This window comes from Schizosaccharomyces pombe (genome assembly GCF_000002945.2).
Source record: "Schizosaccharomyces pombe strain 972h- genome assembly, chromosome: I".
Taxonomy (NCBI): domain Eukaryota; kingdom Fungi; phylum Ascomycota; class Schizosaccharomycetes; order Schizosaccharomycetales; family Schizosaccharomycetaceae; genus Schizosaccharomyces; species Schizosaccharomyces pombe.
This window is the reverse complement of record NC_003424.3, coordinates 5,334,847-5,354,445: the sequence shown is the minus strand read 5'-3', so window position 1 is coordinate 5,354,445 and position 19,599 is coordinate 5,334,847. Positions and strand designations below refer to the sequence as shown.

At 35.7% G+C, this 19,599-nt stretch overlaps 7 protein-coding genes and 12 long non-coding RNA genes across 19 annotated transcripts; 7 read left to right on the top strand and 12 right to left on the bottom strand.

Annotated features, from left to right (window-relative positions):
- Positions 1-132: 132 nt before the first annotated feature.
- On the top strand, positions 133-508 carry gem6 (SMN complex subunit Gem6; the record flags this gene model as incomplete). The annotated part of the gene is made up of 1 exon (NM_001356202.2): positions 133-508. Exon 1 carries the CDS (start codon positions 227-229, stop codon positions 506-508), a length of 282 nt encoding a protein of 93 aa, NP_001343135.1. The 5' UTR covers positions 133-226.
- On the bottom strand, positions 136-676 carry SPOM_SPNCRNA.1075. The gene has a single exon (NR_149921.1). It is a non-coding gene; the product is annotated as a non-coding RNA (long non-coding RNA).
- A 74-nt stretch (positions 677-750) lies between these two features.
- On the top strand, positions 751-2,347 carry pgc1 (glycerophosphoryl diester phosphodiesterase). Its single transcript, NM_001020386.3, has 2 exons — positions 751-889; positions 1,021-2,347. Exons 1-2 carry the CDS (start codon positions 774-776, stop codon positions 1,838-1,840), a joined length of 936 nt encoding a protein of 311 aa, NP_594955.2. The 5' UTR covers positions 751-773; the 3' UTR covers positions 1,841-2,347.
- SPOM_SPNCRNA.4411 lies at positions 948-2,044 on the bottom strand. Its single transcript, NR_193772.1, has one exon. It is a non-coding gene; the product is annotated as a non-coding RNA (long non-coding RNA).
- Positions 2,348-2,596: 249 nt separating the features above from the next.
- Positions 2,597-8,244, top strand: sec71 (Sec7 domain-containing protein sec71). The gene is made up of 2 exons (NM_001020385.3): positions 2,597-3,616; positions 3,666-8,244. Exons 1-2 carry the CDS (start codon positions 2,638-2,640, stop codon positions 8,120-8,122), a joined length of 5,436 nt encoding a protein of 1,811 aa, NP_594954.1. The 5' UTR covers positions 2,597-2,637; the 3' UTR covers positions 8,123-8,244.
- SPOM_SPNCRNA.4410 lies at positions 3,243-4,145 on the bottom strand. The gene has a single exon (NR_193771.1). It is a non-coding gene; the product is annotated as a non-coding RNA (long non-coding RNA).
- On the bottom strand, positions 4,389-4,608 carry SPOM_SPNCRNA.4409. Its single transcript, NR_193770.1, has one exon. It is a non-coding gene; the product is annotated as a non-coding RNA (long non-coding RNA).
- SPOM_SPNCRNA.4408 lies at positions 5,238-8,161 on the bottom strand. Its single transcript, NR_193769.1, has one exon. It is a non-coding gene; the product is annotated as a non-coding RNA (long non-coding RNA).
- A 198-nt stretch (positions 8,245-8,442) lies between the features above and the next one.
- sls1 (translation factor Sls1) lies at positions 8,443-10,751 on the top strand. The gene has a single exon (NM_001020384.3). It carries the CDS (start codon positions 8,539-8,541, stop codon positions 10,570-10,572), a length of 2,034 nt encoding a protein of 677 aa, NP_594953.1. The 5' UTR covers positions 8,443-8,538; the 3' UTR covers positions 10,573-10,751.
- On the bottom strand, positions 8,445-8,864 carry SPOM_SPNCRNA.4407. The gene has a single exon (NR_193768.1). It is a non-coding gene; the product is annotated as a non-coding RNA (long non-coding RNA).
- Positions 8,967-9,613, bottom strand: SPOM_SPNCRNA.4406. The gene has a single exon (NR_193767.1). It is a non-coding gene; the product is annotated as a non-coding RNA (long non-coding RNA).
- SPOM_SPNCRNA.4405 lies at positions 10,537-11,135 on the bottom strand. Its single transcript, NR_193766.1, has one exon. It is a non-coding gene; the product is annotated as a non-coding RNA (long non-coding RNA).
- gid10 (Vid24 family protein) lies at positions 11,024-13,486 on the top strand. The gene has a single exon (NM_001020383.3). It carries the CDS (start codon positions 11,776-11,778, stop codon positions 13,417-13,419), a length of 1,644 nt encoding a protein of 547 aa, NP_594952.1. The 5' UTR covers positions 11,024-11,775; the 3' UTR covers positions 13,420-13,486.
- SPOM_SPNCRNA.1074 lies at positions 11,449-13,874 on the bottom strand. Its single transcript, NR_149920.1, has one exon. It is a non-coding gene; the product is annotated as a non-coding RNA (long non-coding RNA).
- Positions 13,875-13,904: 30 nt separating this feature from the next.
- tpp2 (tripeptidyl-peptidase II Tpp2) lies at positions 13,905-17,765 on the top strand. Its single transcript, NM_001020382.3, has one exon. The coding sequence runs from the start codon at positions 13,975-13,977 to the stop codon at positions 17,629-17,631; it is 3,657 nt and encodes a 1,218-aa protein (NP_594951.2). The 5' UTR covers positions 13,905-13,974; the 3' UTR covers positions 17,632-17,765.
- On the bottom strand, positions 14,124-14,745 carry SPOM_SPNCRNA.4404. The gene has a single exon (NR_193765.1). It is a non-coding gene; the product is annotated as a non-coding RNA (long non-coding RNA).
- Positions 15,192-16,677, bottom strand: SPOM_SPNCRNA.4403. Its single transcript, NR_193764.1, has one exon. It is a non-coding gene; the product is annotated as a non-coding RNA (long non-coding RNA).
- Positions 16,810-19,498, bottom strand: SPOM_SPNCRNA.4402. The gene has a single exon (NR_193763.1). It is a non-coding gene; the product is annotated as a non-coding RNA (long non-coding RNA).
- On the top strand, positions 18,038-19,547 carry mtg2 (GTPase Mtg2). Its single transcript, NM_001020381.3, has 2 exons — positions 18,038-18,234; positions 18,294-19,547. Exons 1-2 carry the CDS (start codon positions 18,148-18,150, stop codon positions 19,464-19,466), a joined length of 1,260 nt encoding a protein of 419 aa, NP_594950.1. The 5' UTR covers positions 18,038-18,147; the 3' UTR covers positions 19,467-19,547.
- The last annotated feature ends 52 nt before the right edge of the window (positions 19,548-19,599 follow it).

Below are 19,599 nucleotides of genomic sequence, written 5' to 3'. Positions count from 1 at the left end.
CATAAATTCAAAAACAACTAAAAATTTGGGTTCGAATGAAAAACATACTTGATTTACGTCTGCTACGGAAGCTATACTCATCTTGTAATTCCACGCCTCTCATACAGCTACCGAAAATTGCTACTACTTTTTGACCTGAACATAAACCGTGTTTTAAAAAGTTTGGTTTTTATTAATGTTTTTTTTATCTTTTTTGTTTTCTCACATTATTTGAATAATTAATGAAATGGATTCTCACACAACAGAAAAGCGTAGAGGTTCTTACCTGCGCGTCCTGTTTAAGAATGGACGTTTACCAGTAGAAGGATTTCTTTGGAACTGTGATCCCTTGACTGGAACATTAATTTTGATTCAACCTCTTACTCCCAATACAGACGAGGTTGAAGATACTCATTATCGTTTTTATGGTATAATGTCGGATGCTATTCAGACCATTGAACCCGACGAAAGTATGTCTCCTCTTAATCAACAATCGCTAGCAGAATATGATTCTCTATTAACTTCATGATGCGAATTGCATTCAGCGTTTGAAATATATGATTTGAATCTACAATTCTGATGGATAATTCGCTTCTTTTGCGAGGGAAATGTTTTCCTTCCTTTATCGTAAATTAACTATATAAAATATTGTTATACTGAATTGACTTCGACGAATCACTTCAACGCCTTTTTTGCAACCTGAGCGGAGCGGAGTGATATCATCGGACTACAGTAACTGGTATATAGTTGCTACATTCTTTACTTCTCCCAATACCAACATCGTTCTCTTCAAAATGGCTTTTAACTACTCAATTGCCAATACCGTTGATGATGCTGCTCAAAGCATTGCTGAAAATACGAGTTCTTTAGCCACGTTTTCAAAACCGCCTTTGGTCATTGCTCATAGAGGGTATGTTTTATGAATGTATTAGTTGCATACTGCTTTTATTATTAGTAGACTTAGTTTCATATCTGCAACTTTGTACCCTTAATTGTCAAAATCCTTCTCCAATTTAGCAAATGTTTAACTTATGTTTACAGATACAAAGCTAAGTATCCTGAAAATACTATACTAGCATTTCAACAAGCCGTAAAGGCTGGTGCTGACTGCGTTGAAACAGATGTTCGACTAACTAAAGATGAAGTGGTTTGCATTTTGCATGATAGAAATCTTAACAGAGTATTCGGTGTTGATGTTGATGTTCGAGATCTTGATTATGAATTGGATAATGGTCATTTTCGTACCATTCAAGAGCCTCACGAGCCGTTACCTACCTATGAACAATTTTTGCATGAATTAACCAAGCATCCTGGCGTCAATCTACTTGTTGACATTAAGCCAGTAAACGATTTGTTAATTATTCCCAGAATGGTTGATGCAATGCTTCGGGTTAATTCTGATTTAGACTTTTGGAAAGACAAAGTATCGTTTTGTTTATGGTCACATAGGTTCATCCCTGCTTGTGATCGATATGCCCCATCAATTCCGTTATATCATATTGGATTCAACTTCGCTTATGCTGAAAGACATTTTGTTATGCATCCCAGAGTAAAGGGTGTCAGTATGGCTGTTGCTCTGTTTTTACTTCCTCATTCTCAGGATTTTGTTGATCTCGTTCATGCCCAAGGTAAACAAGTCTTTGCATGGACTTTAAACACACCTTCTTCTATCTATCTTGCTTTAATTAGAGGCTGTGACGGACTTTTATCTGATGATCCGGTGATGGCTAGAGCTCTTTCCCAAGGCCCAATTGTTACCAAATCTTGGCATTATTTCCATTATTCCGAGTGGCTTCATATGATTTATGGTTTCTTACGAGCACAATTTGTCTTCTTTTTATTGAGAACCTTTGTGTTGTAAGTATGTTATTCTAAATATGGAAAATACATATATTATGATTGATGAATACTAGAATTCCGGTTTTAGTGATTGAGCATTTTTGTTGCTCTTCCATTTGTTTAAATCCCATCTCCCAATTTTTTCTTATTTGCTTGAGAGTTTACGCTCTATCTTTTTGTATTATTGCAATCGCTCACTAAAGATTTTTGTCATTAGGACAGCCACGTTGAAGCAGAAAAAAGAGAAATTCGCAAACATACGTGGCATTTCAATTGATAAAAAAGTTTTTTTCTATCGTTTTTTTCGTTTCAAAAATATACTTATTTACAATAAATAACATAACTTGGCAAGGCATTATGCCGTCCTAAATAATTTGCATTTAGTACGGAACAAGCGTATTCTGCAGTAGTAGTTTAATCATTGATACTCTTATTATCTTATGAAAACTAATATTTAAGAACTAGTTAACACTTTTAATAGTTTGAGTCAGTATATTAACAAAAGAGCCTTGATTCATCAACAATAGATGCTACCAGTTAACTATTAATATAAATTCGTCTATAAGAAGTTCAATGAGATTTTCTAATTAAAAAAAAAAAAACGTACTTAATTCGAAGCATGCTTCTAGCTTAAATTATCAAACAAATTACAAAGAAATGAATTTTATTTTTTTAGGGATATAATCAATGGTTAATTTTCAAAGAAAAAATTATGATCTGGTTCGTGGTGTGCAGAGTGGTAGTATACGTACCCATCCATTCATACTATAATACTTTCATAGCTGCATAGCTACAACATCAAATATCATACATGTCAAAATGACAGATTTGGAGATAGAAACCGTTAGTAGGGTTTCTAGTAATCCTGATGAAGTAAAAGGATCGTCTGTTGTCGAAGAAGAACCGGATAGTGAATCAACAATCAAAAGTCGAGTTTCTGATGAAATAGATGAACATGATTCCATACCTGAACAGTCTAATACTGAAAAAAGTATAGAAATTAACGATAAAAACTTAGAAGCGGAAAAAGATATTGAAAGCAATCTATCTCTAAGACCTCCAGAAGATGACTTAGATTCACGTTCGATTGAAAGTGAACAAACAGGTACTCTGAGCAAACAGACTACATCTACTTCTGAAGCTCCACAAGATCTAAAGATTTGGAAGAATATTTCAAACGCCTCTAACCAAAACTCTGGCAAACTCAATCCTCAACTCTTCGTAATTGAGGCTTTTAAGCATATGTCAAAAGCAAAGGCTACAAAACGGCATAAGAAGCTTAGGGAGGCTATCAATAATGTCCAAATAGAATTACAAAAGCAGCCATTTCTTCTTCCCGAAGTCATTTTGGAACCTTTGGTAATGGCTTGTCAAACAAATAGTACAACGTTGCTGACTATTACTTTGGATTGCTTTGCCAAGCTGATTGATTACAATTATTTTGATTCCCCAACATTAAATCCATCGGATATTACCTTAATGGAACGTGTGGTTAACACTATTGCATCCTGTTTTTGCGGTGAGTCTACTCCAGAAAGAGTGCAGCTACAAATTGTAAAGGCTTTATTGGCAGCTATTACTTCTGAAAGGACAATCATTAGACATTCGTTTTTACTTACAGCAGTGAGGCAAACTTACAATATTTTCCTCTTATGTAAAGACTCAACTACCCAAGCCATTGCTCAGGTAGCTCTTTTACAAATGGTTGATTCAGTATTCCAGCGCCTTTCTACCGTTCTTAATCATGAAAGAGAATTTTCTACTATTAACATGAATAAATCATCCAGTAATGGAACTCGTAAGCAATCATCATGTTTTTAGTTCTTTATACTAACTTATTGTTTTAGCTGATCGTGCTAACTCTCCTATACCTTCTCAATTATCAGAAAACAAACTCACACTTGAATCTTTCGAGCACAGAAAAAGCTTTGACCAGGTTCGTGAAGAAGCTCCTTTGGAAGAGGATTCTTTGGAGCAACAGTTGCTTCGGGATGCATTTTTGTTAATCAGAGCTTTATGTAAGCTTTCTATTAAAAACATTCCGTATGAGCATGAATACGACCTAAAGTCGCAATCGATGCGATCAAAGTTGATGAGCTTGCATCTTATATATCATATTCTTCGAACTTATATGAACATCCTTTCGGACATAAATGTGAAAATAAGGTCTCCAACTTCAACTCCGACACCATTGATTGACGCTGTTAAACAATACATTTGCCTTGCATTGGCTAAAAATGTGGTTAGCCATGTTTTACCGGTATTCGAGATTTCTTGTGAAATATTTTGGTTAATTCTTTCTGAATTAAAAAATTTTTTCAAGTCAGAGTTAGAAGTGTTTTTTACCGAAATCTTCTTTCCCATATTGGAAATGCGAACCTCTAGCAATCAACAAAAAATTGTACTGCTGAATATTTTTCACCGCATGTGTGAAGAACCACAGACCTTAATTGAACTTTATCTTAATTATGACTGTATAAGTGGTAATACTGAAAATATTTATGAAAGAGCAATTGTTACTCTATCAAGGATTGCAAGTCAGAGTACTTCTGATCCTCCTCCTTCATTTGTTTTCCGTGATGACCAGCTAGTAATTGATAAACCGGGGTTTGTATATCATACATTGAATGATATTCCTCAGCTTAATTCGTCAACAATTGGAAGCTATGTTCATTCGCACAATCCACCTTACTTTGATTATCAAATTCGGTTGAAGTCTTATAGATGTTTAATATCTACTTTATCTTCTCTATTTACATGGTGTAATCAAACATTTGCGCCTACTGTCGAAATAACGGCGAAGGACGACGAAACAGAGTCGACTTCAAAAGGAGAAGAACCACAGAAAAGTAAATCAGAGCCCCCTTCCGCAGGTATAAATAGTACATCAATGGATAATTTGGAATCTTCTGGTCAGGCTTTAGCTACAGACGATCCTTCTCAGTTTGAAAATTTAAAACATCGAAAGAAACAATTACAAGAAGCAATACAAAAATTTAACTACAAACCAAAAGAGGGAATTAAGATTCTACTTTCAAGTCATTTTATTGCTTCCAAAACTCCTACCGATATTGCTAAATTTTTAATCTCTACAGAAGGCTTGGATAAAGCTGTGCTAGGCGAGTATTTAGGAGAAGGAAATGACGAGAATATTGCTATCATGCACTCTTTCGTTGACCACATGAGTTTCAATGATATTCCATTTGTGAATGCCCTTCGTTCATTTTTACAAAAATTTCGTTTACCCGGTGAAGCGCAAAAGATTGACAGATTCATGCTCAAGTTTGCAGAAAAATATATTGATGACAATCTTGGTGTTTTTAAAAATGCAGACACTGCTTATATTCTAGCATATTCAATTATTATGTTAAATACTGATTTACATTCTCCCCAAGTTAAAAATCGGATGACATGTCAAGATTTTATTAAAAATAACAGAGGTGTGGATGATGGTGCTAATCTGAGCGATTCGTTTTTGACTGAGGTATATGAGGAAATCCAAAAAAACGAAATTGTTTTGAAAGATGAGCAAGATCCTACTTCCAACTTTCCAGAAATACCCGGGACTAGTAATCTTAGCTTTGCTGCTAACATAAGTAATGCATTGGCGACGGTTGGAAGAGATTTGCAAAGGGAAGCATACTATATGGCTTCCAATAAGATGGCCAACAAGACCGAAGCGTTGTTTAAAGATTTAATTCGTGAACAACGTGAAAGAGGAAAACTTTCAGGAAATGATATTTATTATACTGCTAGGCACTTTGAGCATGTTTGTCCGATGTTTGAAGCTGTTTGGATGCCAATTCTCGCGGCATTCTCTGAACCATTGCAACTCTCCTCTGATCCAGCATTGATTCAACTTTCACTTGATGGATTTCGGTTGGCCATGAACGTCATTTTCTTTTTCTCAATGGATTTACCTAGAAATGCTTTCATGCAAACTTTGACTAAGTTTACTCATTTGAATAATACGTCCGAGTTAAAATGGACGAATATGCACGCTTTGAAAACCCTACTTGAAATTTCACTAGCTCATGGAGATAAGTTGAGAGACTCTTGGAAAGACGTGCTTTTATGTATAAGTCAGTTGGAACGTGTCCAACTAATATCTGCTGGTGTCGACATAAATTCTTTACCAGATGTAAGTACTACCAAACCATTGCGCAAATCTTTAGATAAGAATATACGACAGTCTCGAAGTGGAAGCATTTCGTTAAAACATTCTAAAAGTTTTCAATCTGCCTCCACTCACTCCACTAAATCTAGCTCAGTTGAAATCGTCAGAGAATATAGTTCTCGTGAAGTTGTAATGGCTGTTGATATGCTCTTCTCAAACACTCGAAACCTTGGTAGTGAAGGAATCTACGATTTTGTAAAAGCATTAATTGAGGTCTCTTGGGAAGAAATAGAGTGTTCTTTGGAACTTTCTAATCCGAGGTTATTCAGTTTACAAAAGTTGGTTGAAATATCATATTATAATATGCGTCGTATCCGTATGGAATGGTCCAGTATTTGGTCTTTGTTAGGTACTTATTTTACCCAAGTCAGCTGTCATGAAAACTCAATAATAGCATCTTTTGCTTTAGATTCCTTGAGACAATTTTCTATGCAGTTTTTAGAAATTGAAGAGCTCTCTCACTTTAAATTTCAGAAGGACTTCTTACAGCCATTTTCACATGCTATGGAAAATTCGCAGGACCTTAAGATTAAAGACCTTGTCTTACGTTGTATTGATCAAATGATCAAAGCCAGATACCAAAACATACGTTCTGGATGGAGAACCATATTCCATATTCTCGCCTACGCTTCTAAAATTGAAAATCTTTTGGTTTTGCAGTGCGCAATATCTGTTGTATCATCTTTGGGCCATGAACATATCAGCTGCGTCCTTACACAAGGGGCTTATATTGATCTGATATCTTGTATAACTAAGTTTGCTAAACTTAATGGCAATCAAAAGTTCTGTCTGAGTTGTGTGGATATGCTTAAAAATTTGGAGCATGAGTTAATTAAGCATTTGAAGCACATGAAAAAAGAGAGTGTATATTCAAAAAAACTAGAAGAAGAGTACTGGCTTCCGTTTTTGCTGTCATTTAATGAAATCATCTGCGAGGCGTCAGATTTAGAGGTGCGATCTAAAGCCTTGAAGGTTTTATTCGATTGTCTTTATCGACACGCTGATGACTTTGACGAAGAATTTTGGGAAACCGTTTCCAATAAAGCTTTGCTCTCAATATTTTCTATTTTGTCCATTACTAATTCCCAACGTTTGTATTTAGCAAAGAACACTGAAGAGACTGAAGTATGGATGCTAACAACAATGGTTGAAGCACTAAAAGCTTTTATTGAATTAATTAAAAACTTGTTTGAGCGCCTTCATTTTTTGCTTCCTAAGGCGCTGAATTTACTGGAAAAATGTATTTGCCAAGAAAACAGTATGATATCAAAAGTGGGACTTAGTTGTTTTTCTCAATTTGTCCTCAAGAATAAGAATCAATTTAAAGACGTGGACTGGGATGAAATAATTAACTCGATAAATCAGCTGCTTCAAATGACTCTTCCGATAGAACTTCGTGATCCTTCATTGTATCCTCAAGTCAATTCTGATAGTTCTCTTGAGGATGTCAAAGAAAATAGTTTTCGTCCACATGAAATATCAAGGTTTAATAGCCAGAGCGTCTTTAAATCAAAAAAGCACCATTTGAAAAGTATTGTTGTAAAGTGCACATTACAACTTTTGATGCTTAACTGCCTATGGGAATTATTTCATTCTGACAATATGCTTACCAATATTCCGAAAAGAAAAATGGTAAAATTGCTGGATATCTTAAAGCAATCTTGGGAATTTGCTGAATCTTTTAATTCGGATTTTGAAATACGCGCTAAAATCTTATCCTCGGGCATTGTGGAGCACATGCCCAATCTTTTAAGCCAAGAAGCCTTATGTGCTAAGCTATATTTTTATACCGCATTTGAATGTATGTCTTCTTTGAAGTCGGATTCCCATGATACAGAAGAATATAACGATTTAATGGATGTTTTTCAGAAAAAAATTTATCTTGCATCGCAATTGGTACTTCATGGTTTTCAAAGGGTAATTGGTGATAACCCTGTAAAGGGAGTTGCTGCATTCCAACCTGTAATAGCCGCCTTGGTTAGCTATATCAATTCACTAGACGAAATTCAATTTTCTCGGGGAAAGTCCGAATTCTATCAATTACTGTGTGCCATTGTGGCTTGTGGACATATTGACCAGCAATTGGGAACTTCTCTAAGCAACGCATTTTTAAGATATGCTTGTTGAAATAATGATACCATATTCCGTTTTCTGTTGGCTAGGTTGGCCTTTTTTTATCAACTATTAATTTATGTCTTATTTATATCGATTGTAAATAACAACATTTTTACTTGGCATTTTGGAAACACATTGTTACTGAGAGTCATTATATCCCATTTAGAACACATTGAGCTTACGTATGTTTTAATTAAAAAAAAAAATAAAAATAAATAAAAAGATAGTTGAGGTGGATTAAATTGTATTTTAAAACAAATAATATTTCTATATTTGATACTCATACTAATTGCTCTCGAATACAGTGAAAGCGTTTTAGGGTTGCTATCCTTGCCGGGTACCACCGTGTTTTTTTCAATCACCAAGGTGACTCATCATTGCTCCTAAGAGATTATCTCTTTATAAATTTACTAACCCCATGTAAACAAATGGTAAAAGGATCATTATTGAATCGTAATATCAACGCCTTAAACTGCAGGTGCTTGGCTCAAAAGCTGACTTCATGGGGGTTGCTAAATATAAGGAGTATTCACGCTGATTCTAATAGAGGAGTTGTAAATAGCTCTAATCTTATAATAATACCTCCTTATAAACCAAAATCTAAAAGCGTGTTGCGCTCACCTTACTTAACATCACATTACGTTGATGCTTTGGCTTTTAAACTTGTTGAGGATCCGACAGTTCATAATACTCTTGAAGATGTTTTTCAAGATATTGAATCTTATAAACCAAAAAGTGTAAATACGTCTGCTAAAAGCTTTCGTCAACTTGTGAATACATTGGAAGTTGCCTTTCGTAAAGAACAATTGCGGAAATTTGCTAAAGTTTTTCATATTAAAAGTTCATCTCTTCGGAAAAAAGAGATAATCGAGCGTATTTTGCTTGATCATTGGAAGCTACGAATTCATGGCGATGCGATGGACGATATGCTCGCAATAAAAGACGTGACGCTTTGTCCGTTGGAGATGTTTTTCCTTCTGTTGAATAATGCTAGTGCATTAAGAGATATCTCTCAAAAGCATGCAGCGCATGTAGTAATTAATGTAACAAACAATAACATTAAAATCGAGGCTAAAAAACGAGATGTCGCAATTGTTGAAGAGCTCATTAGTGGAATATTTAAACATTTGAAGTCAAAAACAATTGATGTTACTGAGTATTATGCAAATATAATAAATAAGAACGCTGTTCTTCTTTCTGAAAGATGCAAAGCGTATATTGAATTATCTGGAAAAGCTCAAATTAAAATAACAACTGCTTTTGGTAATTGTTCATTCGACGAAATTGAAAGAAAATTACTTTCTTTCGTCATGCTTTTTGAGAATACAGACAAGTGTTTAATAGATTCGGAGTGCTTAACTTCCAAAAAATCCTTTACTCTTAATGACTTCACCTATGACTTTCGATTGCCTTGGTATTTAAAGGATGACTCCTGGAAACGATGGTGTAGGGTAAAAGAGTATTCCTGGAACACCAGTGTTTTATCTGACGAAGCGTTGACACGAAATTCCTTAACTCTCCCTGTACCCATTAAACCATCAATAAATAAGGACATATCTTCAATTGAGGTCAAGGATCTTAGTCAAAAAAATACTACTCAATCAAAAAAACTAAATTCCTATATTAGAGATTCATTCCATTCAGTTAATGACTTTTGGTTCAGTAGCCATGCGACAAACACAGAACAATGCTTCACAAAAAGACTAACGGCAACTTTTGGATATAGTTTATTTAGCAGTTCTTTCCTTTCACATACGAAAAATCCTGACGTTGCATCATTTTATGTTAAAGAACGATCAAAAGCACATCATTTTTTGTTTAATACCTTTGTTGATCAAATTCCTAGTTATTTGAAAAATCATTCTATTTTGGATGAGACAACTCGAAAAAGTTTCTATAGAATTATTTTGTCTTCAAATTCCTTGTCTACATCTCTTACATACCCCTTAATCGAAATTATACTTCCAATAAAGAACGGGTTTTTAATGGGTAAGGAAACTTTTCAGATAGCTTTCAAAAAATCGAGAGGATATCAGATCCTACTTCCTGAATCCGAACTCGATTTAAAGATAAATACTACAACTTTCAAAACTATTGCAAACAACAAATCTGTTGACGCTTTCTTGGATGACTGTGTTTCATTTTTTTCTCGCCCAGAAATGACACAAGATTCCCAGTTAAACGCTTCATCTGGGTTCCTTACAAATTTTTCTCTCAAAGATTCTACAGATCGTTTTTACAAAGTACTGTCGTACGAAAAAGTTAGTGAACGATTTGTTAAAATCGATGATTCCTATATAACCTACTCGGACATTTTTTCACCCTTAAGCCACTCCCATAAAGATTGGTTTCGAATCCATACTGAAGAAAATTCTTCTAAAAACTTTTACGAAATAATTTCAGAGATTGTTGGGGGGTTTCCATATTATTCACAAGCAAATGAAAGAAGTTTAATATCTTAATGGGTACGTTTAAATTCAAGGAATGCTATAACAACTTTTTGCAAGGTATTTATTTTTTTAATAAAAGCTATCTTTTGGATCTGGAAAGCCAAACTTGTACTTCTTTAGCTTTAGAATTCAGACTTCCTGTACAATAATATAAATTGTTTAAAATCCTTTTTTTTGCACTTGAAGATGGCCACCTTATTTTTCCAATAATCCGGATTACTTAAATTCTTAAATAACTTGTAATTTGTAGTTCTAATTTGGACAGAAGTATAAGAGCTGATAAATTTAGCAAAGTTGGGGTATTTTGCTTTTACTACATTAAGAGCTTCCATTTCCTGTAAATGTAATTTAGAATGAACAAATTCACATTGCATGATTTAAAAAACATAATCAAGACTAGAGATTCATAAAATTTCGCATATTTGCTAGTACACTACTATAGAGTTGGCGCACCGCAAAACTCAACCAAAACACATTTTTTCAATTGTCCCAGATTACACCATACCGAAACAATTAGCAGCATCCTGTAGGTGTAGGACTTTTATAAACTATATTGAATGAATTTTTGAAAATAGAGGGAGTTTAACATACTGTTTCAACTTACTTTTCTCCGTTTTGAATTTTCTAAAAAAAGAACGAAAGAATTTTCGACATCGATAGACCTGAGGAAACACTTTTGTTTTACCTGGCTATTTCGTTTTTTAAAGCTAACTTGAAGGTTGTTAAAAAAATTTTTTTAATCCAGTTAAAAGGGGTTTTATGTCACTTTGTTATTATAAAAAAATTGCACCTTCTTTTAGGCTAAGTTCTTTTTACTGTGTTTTCCTGTTATAAACTAAATTTAACGATTTCGGAAAAGGCTTTGCTTGTCCAAAAAAAATCATTTTATCCTGTTAACGCTGAAAGAAAATTGTGGTGATAAAAAAAACGCGAAGCTATCTCGCATTAGTTGTATAGGATTTCCTCTCAATTGTAGTCATATATAGTTTGACTTTACAATTCTTATGTTTTCCTAGTGAAGGCCGTTTGTTGTGTTGTGAGATCTCGTTTATTATAAAAGGGTTGTGTTTATTTATTGCCATTCCAATACGAAGTCTAAAATACCTTGTACCTATAAAGTGAACTCTATTCGTTTTACTTTTAATTTAACTCTTTTATCATAATTTTTGGCGCACACTTCAAATACTAAGATTTTCTTGGCGTATATACTTATTGATGCCTCGATCGCTAGACAATTTCCAAAATGAAGACTCAAGCCACCCAAATGAGCAAGGCGCTTGGGCAGATTCTGGTTCCGGATTCCCAAACCCAAATTCAAACGACGTATCTAATTCCCAACGCAACCATCACCGTCATATGTTTCCATTAGCGCGTATTCGTTCCGAGCTGAGTGAACAAGATTCTTCCATTTCATTTACTCATGATCCTTTACACATACCTTTACCAAACCCTTCAAACAATAATGACAATATTTTTCATCCTCAAGTTCATTCTTCTTTTCATTCTAGATCGGCTTCCCGTCAAAGGAGAAGAAGCGGCCTTTCACGGAGTAACGCTACTAGATACTCACGAAGAAGTCTTTCAGATTGGTTGGAGACCATTAGAGAAAATAATTATGATGAAGCCTCCATTCCCTCATTCTTTTCACCTCATACCGAACGATTAGTCGGACGTGTTTTACGATTGAATCGTTATTTACAAAACAGCGAGTTACTGGATCGGAATTCCTCGACATTTGGTTCTAACCCGAATAGTGTTTTTTCTGCCCAACCGACAGAGCCTAGTGTTGAACCTCCAACTTCGTCTTTTCCTATCCAACCACCACTTCCTCCTTCTAGGTCTATTAGTATTTCAAATCCTCAGTCACTGAGTTTTCCATCTTCTTTCGATCAGTCAAATTATAATTTTCAAGCTGCTTCGACTCCACAATTCAATCCTTTAATTGAACATTTACGGAGGTCCAATTCACCCTTAAATCCCTCCCACGACAGCGCTGGCGCATCCACTTTTAATACTTACTTTCCTAATTCTACTTATCAAAATATCCTTAATTCTTTGGATAATAACCCTGCTGTCTTAGACCTCAACGGGCCTCCGAATCAAGAATCAAGTTCTTCTGCAAGTAGCTATGGATCTCGGACACAAACTCCAAACGCTAGGTCGTGCTCTTTAAATATAGTTTTTCATAAACACAAAAAAGTTTGTACGTATTACATGATCCGTCATTATGCAAAGCGTCGTCTTTTCATTACACCCACTTGGTGGCTTCGTAGTGGCTCTGTTTTTCGAGGCTTACAATTTGGGGGAGTCCAATCAATATCTGGATTACCTCCTTTAACAAATCCCAAGGAGAGGTGGATTGTAGACGTTTCAATCCATGTGGTGGACTATAAACGGAGAGCTTTAGAGGGCCAGTTGAATGCTCAAGCTCGATCTTCTGACCCATCTTCGACCATTTCAACTGCTTGGACTGGGGAGATTCTTGATTTTTCAGAGAAATTAAATTTTGCTACTGAAAAATGGAGTGCCCCTTTAGAAATCGACGTTTGCTATTGGCGAAAGCTTGCTCCTTTTCAAAATATGGATACCAATACCTTTCTTGAAACCATTACTAATCCGAAGAAGTTGTATAAGATTTGTCAAAAGTACATTTTTATGCGATGGAAGGACATGCTAATTTTAAAAGACCAGACAGACACATCCGAATCGAGAATAACTGGCTTTTATTTCTGCTGTTTATGTAGAGAAAATGGATATATACAGGGGTATTACTACGACCCTAAGCATGCATTTTGTTCACAGCCTTTAAATCTTTTTCCTGAGCAGCCGAGTCTGTCTCCTTCTTATCACTTTGTTTAAGTAGGAAGCCTTAATGAAAAATCTCCTTAATTAGTATTACAGTTAATTAATTCTTTTGTTTTTGGAAGCTTTATTTTTAGTATGATCTATCCCTATTACTGTGTATCTTTCGTGGATATCTCCGGTAGTCAGTGATATTATGTTCAATTTCCCCAAACGTGTAAAATTTAGCCCTTTAATTGTATGTGAAGCATATCTAACAGCAGGCTTCCCTTTACATAAGTATTATTCACCAAATCTAGCAAAAAATTGATTTTATCATGTTTGCTATCTTTGGTATTCTTTGAATGCCAAAAATCGGTATTTAACTTGTATATTGTCAAAGCTCCTACCTGAAAAGGATTTCCTAATAAAGAGGAATACTCTTAAGGTCAAAATTAATTTTAAATGAAATTTCGTTTAAATGCTAATTTCAACTTCTCGTTCCGACGTTACTGCTTCGTTCAGTGTCGAAATAAATACCATTCTCACGTAAGGTACTTGTCATCAGCCAAGAAGTCTGGCATTTTACGAAACTCTTATAATCAAAGAACTGAACGATATTTTACGAATATTATGATACCTTCGGATTATTCAAATAAATTCTATCCTGTAGATGGCGTTGTTCCCAAGCATGAAACACAAGCTTATGAGTTTTTGAAGAAATTTCCTGAATATGATGGTAGAGGTGTCACTGTTGGCATTTTGGATACAGGAGTCGATCCTGGAGCTCCAGGTTTATCGGTAACAACCACCGGTTTACCAAAATTCAAAAATATTGTCGATTGTACTGGAGCTGGTGATGTTGATACAAGCGTGGAAGTTGCTGCAGCTGATTCAAATGATTACTTGACTATTACGGGTCGTTCAGGAAGGACCTTAAAATTATCGAAAGAATGGAAGAATCCCTCGAAGAAATGGAAAGTGGGTTGTAAACTTGCTTATGAGTTCTTTCCTAAGGATCTGAGAAAACGATTGCAAAAACTAGAAACCGAAGACATGAACAAGAGTAATAGAAAGCTTTTACAAGATGCTACAGACGAGTATGCTAAATTCAAGGATAAGTTTCCTGAAGCACCGCTCGATAAGGATAACCTACAGACACAGAAGGAACTTGAGGCTAGGATCGAGTGCTTAAAGCAGCTTGCTGAAAAGTTTGACAATCCGGGACCACTCTATGATGTAGTCGTATTCCATGATGGTGAACATTGGCGTGTAGTTATTGACTCTGACCAAACTGGTGACATATATTTACATAAGCCACTCGCTGATTTTAATGTAGCACAAGAATGGTCTACCTTTGGATCTCTCGATTTACTTAGCTACGGTGTTCACGTTTATGACAACGGGAACATAACATCAATAGTCGCAGTGAGCGGTACTCATGGTACGCATGTAGCTGGTATCATTGGAGCGAACCATCCCGAGACACCTGAATTAAATGGCGCTGCTCCAGGTTGCCAACTTGTTTCACTTATGATTGGAGATGGTCGTTTGGACTCTTTGGAAACAAGTCATGCCTTTTCTCGTGCTTGTTCAGAAATTATAAAAAATGAAGTTGATATTATAAACATTAGTTTTGGAGAGGATGCTGGTATTCCGAATAAGGGTCGCGTTATTGAACTCCTTCGTGATGAACTTGCTGGAAAGAGGAATGTTGTCATAGTTTCTTCTGCTGGTAATAATGGACCTGCTTATACAACGGTTGGAGCTCCTGGTGGAACAACTTTTGATGTAATCTCTGTAGGTGCATATGTTACATCTGGCATGATGCAGGCCCAATACAATTTACTCTCAACAGTACATGACACGCCATATACCTGGTGTTCTCGGGGTCCTACACTGGATGGTGACACTGGTGTATCAATCTATGCCCCAGGAGGTGCAATTACTTCAGTTCCCCCTTATTCCTTACAGAATTCTCAGTTAATGAATGGTACAAGTATGTCTTCTCCGTCTGCTTGTGGTGGTATATCTCTAATTCTCTCGGCTCTTAAAGCTCAAAAGAAGCCATATACAGCTGCCGCTATAAAGAAAGCTGTAATGTATACTTCAAAGGATTTACGGGATGATTTTAATACTGGTATGCTTCAAGTCGATAATGCTTATGAGTATCTTGCCCAGTCCGATTTTCAATATACTGGTGCTCGTTCTTTTACAATAAATGGAAACATTGGCAATAGTAAGCGTGGTGTGTATTTACGCAATCCTACTGAGGTTTGTAGTCCTTCGCGGCATATGTTTAATGTCGCTCCCAAGTTCGAAGATGGTGAAGAATACGAAAAATCACACTTTGAGGTTCAACTTTCCCTCGCAACTACACAACCGTGGATCCAGGCCCCAGAATATGTTATGATGGCGGGTACTGGAAGAGGAATTCCAGTTCGTGTTGACCCGACTGCTCTGGCTCCGGGTCACCATTTTGGAAAGGTCCTAGCATATGACGCTAGTAACGAATCCCGTCGCTGTGTGTTTGAAATCCCAGTGACTGTCATGAAACCTTCCTCTATTTCTAACACTTGTTTTTCTCTTCGTGATGTTTCTTTTGAACCTACATTGATAAAGCGTCACTTCTTGGTACCTCCGAAAGGAGCAACTTATGTTGAGATTCGTGTGAAGGCCACTTCTGAATTGGAATCTACTAACATGCTTTGGATTAGTGTTAATCAAACCATCCCCCAAACTAAGTTAAATGAAGCTTCTACTGAGTTAATTATGCCTGTAACTCAGAATGAGGTTACTACCAAACTAGTATCGATTGACGATTCTTATACGTTAGAACTTTGTATGGCACAGTGGTGGTCTTCGCTTGAACCTATGGTTTTAGATATTGATGTCAACTTTCATGGCATTAAAGTTGTTAATGGCAAGGAGATTAATTTAATCTCATCCCAAGGATTGAAGCGTGTTGACTGTGCCAGCATAAGACGTGAAAATTTTAAACCTGATATTACATTAAAGGACTACGTTGATTCATTCAAACCAACAAATACAGTTATAAAGCCTTTAGGAGATCGAGATATTATGCCTGACGGACAACAATTATTCGAATTGATGGCGACGTATTCTGTTGAAATCTCCGAGAAGACTGAGCTAAAGGCTGATTTTGCAGTTCCACATAACATGTATGATAATGGTTTTAATGGACTGTTTTTTATGGTGTTTGATTCTCAAAAGCAACGCGTTCACTATGGTGACATGTATACTTCATCGCATACCTTGGAAAAAGGAGAATATCTCTACAAATTTCAGCTACTCAGCGTAGATCCATCTACCCTTGAACGTTTCAGGAATGTTACCTTAAGATTAACCAAAAAGCTTAAAAAACCAATTACTCTTCCACTTTATGCTGATCATATTGACTTTTGTGACAACAAGACATATGAGCGTGAAAATATTGACGCTGGTGTTGTTGAAAGCTTCGTTGTTGGTACTAATATCGAAGGAGAACAATATGCATCCGAACTCAAAGAAAATTCGCTTTTAACTGGTGAATTAAAATTTGGAGATTGTGAAAAGGGTACCGTTCCAGTAACATTGGTTTTGCCTCCTAAGATATCGACTAAAGAGGATACAAAATTAGGCGAAAAATGTGCCAATATTGTTCAATTACAAGTTGATTTGTTGTCGAAATTGGCAGACCAAGAAAAAGAGAAGCACTTGAAGTATTTGCAATCTTCTTATAAAAACAGCCTTGAAGTTCAGCTTGCTAAATTGGATATTGTTAAAGAAACCAATGAACGTTTATCTACTGCAGATTCCATCCTCTCCTTAATTGACACTGAAGCCTTGTCCAGATACTACAGTTGTCAACAGAAGGTCGAAGATACGATACCTCGAGATGTCGTGTTAGAAAAGAAAATGGCACTGCAGAGAGATGCTTTCATCCGTGCTTTAGTGGTTAAGTGTGAAACATTTAGCACACAAGGTCACAAGGACAAAGATAATTATTTTCAGAACTATCAGTTACTTTTGAATTGGCTTGAAAACTCCGATCCTCGAGTATGGCAAATCAAGAAAGATTATTACAAAAGTCAGAATCAGTACGGGTTGGCGTTGAAAGCGCTTTTGGAACTATTGAAGGAAAATGGAAATTCCGGAAAAATGGACGTTGCAAAACTTCTGTCAGAAGAGAAAGAATTGCTTGTAAACTTAGGTTGGAATTATTGGCACGATATTGTATTTGTAGAAACAGTAAAGCGTGTTCCTCCTTATTCTTATGCGTTATTTTAAGCATTCTCTTGTTTTCTTCTCTTTTTCAACGCTATACGTTTTCCAACATATGATTTAGCAGCAATTACTTACTAACAGCCATGCATTGTAAATAACTGCTATATATTTTTATGAAACTAATTGACGAAAATTAATTTTATTGTTCTTTAAAAAATTGTAAAGGTGCTGCTAGCCTTGAGAGTGCAATATTTAACATTAATTTAGAAGCCTTTGAGATTTCAAATACTCGTAATTGTTGAAGAAATTTAAAAACTGTTAATTTCCAAAGACGTTTTGTAATGTTTGGCAGTTAACTTTAAATTTTTTCATAGTAATAAACAATTTCAGCTGTGAGACATCTAAGATATACGATCCTTTTATAGTAATAAAACGTGCTATAATATTCATTAAGAGAAATAGGTAAAGTAAACATATTAGATACGCAAAACAGTTCAACGAAAGTATTAGTACGAGCTGAAGATTATTAACCCACTTTCTGAGAATAAGAAAAAAATAAAATCGTTGGTTCCTTCTGACATGCTTTCATTGAGAACATCAATAAGCAGAATTCAACCATGTCTATTTATACGTGCTTCTTCATATCAAACAGAAGCGACTCAACCGGTATGGTTTAACTATTATTTTGTTTAAAAGAAATTTCCTTTTTGCTAATTGTGTAATAGAAGTTTCAAGATAAAATAAGGATTCGCATTCAAGGCGGGGATGGAGGGCAAGGCTGTTCTTCATTTATTAAAGAAAAGTTTCGTCCATACGGGCCTCCGGATGGAGGAAACGGAGGTGATGGAGGTTCTGTTTACGTTGCTGTCAAGCCAGGTTCTTTCAATAACTTGTCTCATCTTTCACAAATTCACAAAGCTTCAAATGGGACTAATGGTAAAGGAGGGAATCGACATGGGAGTTGTGGGAAGTCTGTAATACTTTATGTACCTCCTGGAACGGTTATTCGAGAAATTTCAGCTGTACGATCTGAACAAAGTTTAGAATGGGTTCAAATGCCAGGAAAGACGAAGCCACCAAAGCTAAAAAAAGGACAAATATCATTTGTCTCTGAAGCTACAAGACATGGAAAAGAGCTGTTGTACTATCGAGCTTCATCGATGATTTCTGGAGCTGCAGAATATAGTTTGGAAGAATGTGATACAACACCTCAGATCCTTTGTTATGGAGGAGTTGGAGGACTTGGAAATGTACATTTTTTAAGTGAAAACAATAGATCACCAAAATTTGCTACGAAGGGATTGACAGGGGAGCAAAAATTGATTGAATTAGAGTTGAAAACTATTTGCGAGATCGGCTTAGTAGGACTTCCAAATGCTGGAAAAAGTACGCTATTAAATTGCTTAACCGCTTCAAAATCAAAGGTAGGAGAGTATGAGTTTACAACTATATATCCTAAAATTGGGACTATTAAAACTACGATGCCCGACGACCACTCATCTTTCCAGTACCGATTAGCAGATATACCCGGAATTATTAAAGGGGCAAGTGATGGAAAAGGATTGGGTTACGATTTTTTAAGGCATGTAGAACGTGCAAAGATGCTTTGCCTGGTAATTGATATAAACCCAAAGGCTAAAATTCCAGCAGATCAGGCTTTTCAATTGCTTTGGGATGAGCTGAATAAGTACGAAAAAAATTTAATTAATAAGGTAGCTCTCGTAATCGCTAATAAAGCCGATACAGCAGCTGAGCAAGACCTACTTTTGCTTAAGGCTATTGTTGAAAGAACTACGAAAGGGGTAGCTGTTTTGCCGGTCAGTGCAAAGAAGCAAGAAGGGTTGGAAGGATTAGTACGTGGAATGACTCAACTTCTCCAACAACGATTACTCGTATGAGCTGTGATACATAGAATTACCAACAAAATTTGCTTCATTGTTTTTAGAGGAAAAAAGAATTTATTCCAAAAAATTATTAACGCATTTAATCAATATGTAATAAAATGGTGCTTTTTAATTTGTACAACACGTT

Coding starts and splice junctions, on each gene's coding strand:
- pgc1 (NM_001020386.3), top strand. CDS start 774: ATGGCTTTTAACTACTCAATTGCCAATACCGTTGATGATGCTGCTCAA. Junction 890..1,020: donor TTGGTCATTGCTCATAGAGG/GTATGTTTTATG, acceptor TTATGTTTACAG/ATACAAAGCTAAGTATCCTG.
- sec71 (NM_001020385.3), top strand. CDS start 2,638: ATGACAGATTTGGAGATAGAAACCGTTAGTAGGGTTTCTAGTAATCCT. Junction 3,617..3,665: donor ATCATCCAGTAATGGAACTC/GTAAGCAATCAT, acceptor TTATTGTTTTAG/CTGATCGTGCTAACTCTCCT.
- sls1 (NM_001020384.3), top strand. CDS start 8,539: ATGGTAAAAGGATCATTATTGAATCGTAATATCAACGCCTTAAACTGC.
- gid10 (NM_001020383.3), top strand. CDS start 11,776: ATGCCTCGATCGCTAGACAATTTCCAAAATGAAGACTCAAGCCACCCA.
- tpp2 (NM_001020382.3), top strand. CDS start 13,975: ATGATACCTTCGGATTATTCAAATAAATTCTATCCTGTAGATGGCGTT.
- mtg2 (NM_001020381.3), top strand. CDS start 18,148: ATGCTTTCATTGAGAACATCAATAAGCAGAATTCAACCATGTCTATTT. Junction 18,235..18,293: donor AAACAGAAGCGACTCAACCG/GTATGGTTTAAC, acceptor ATTGTGTAATAG/AAGTTTCAAGATAAAATAAG.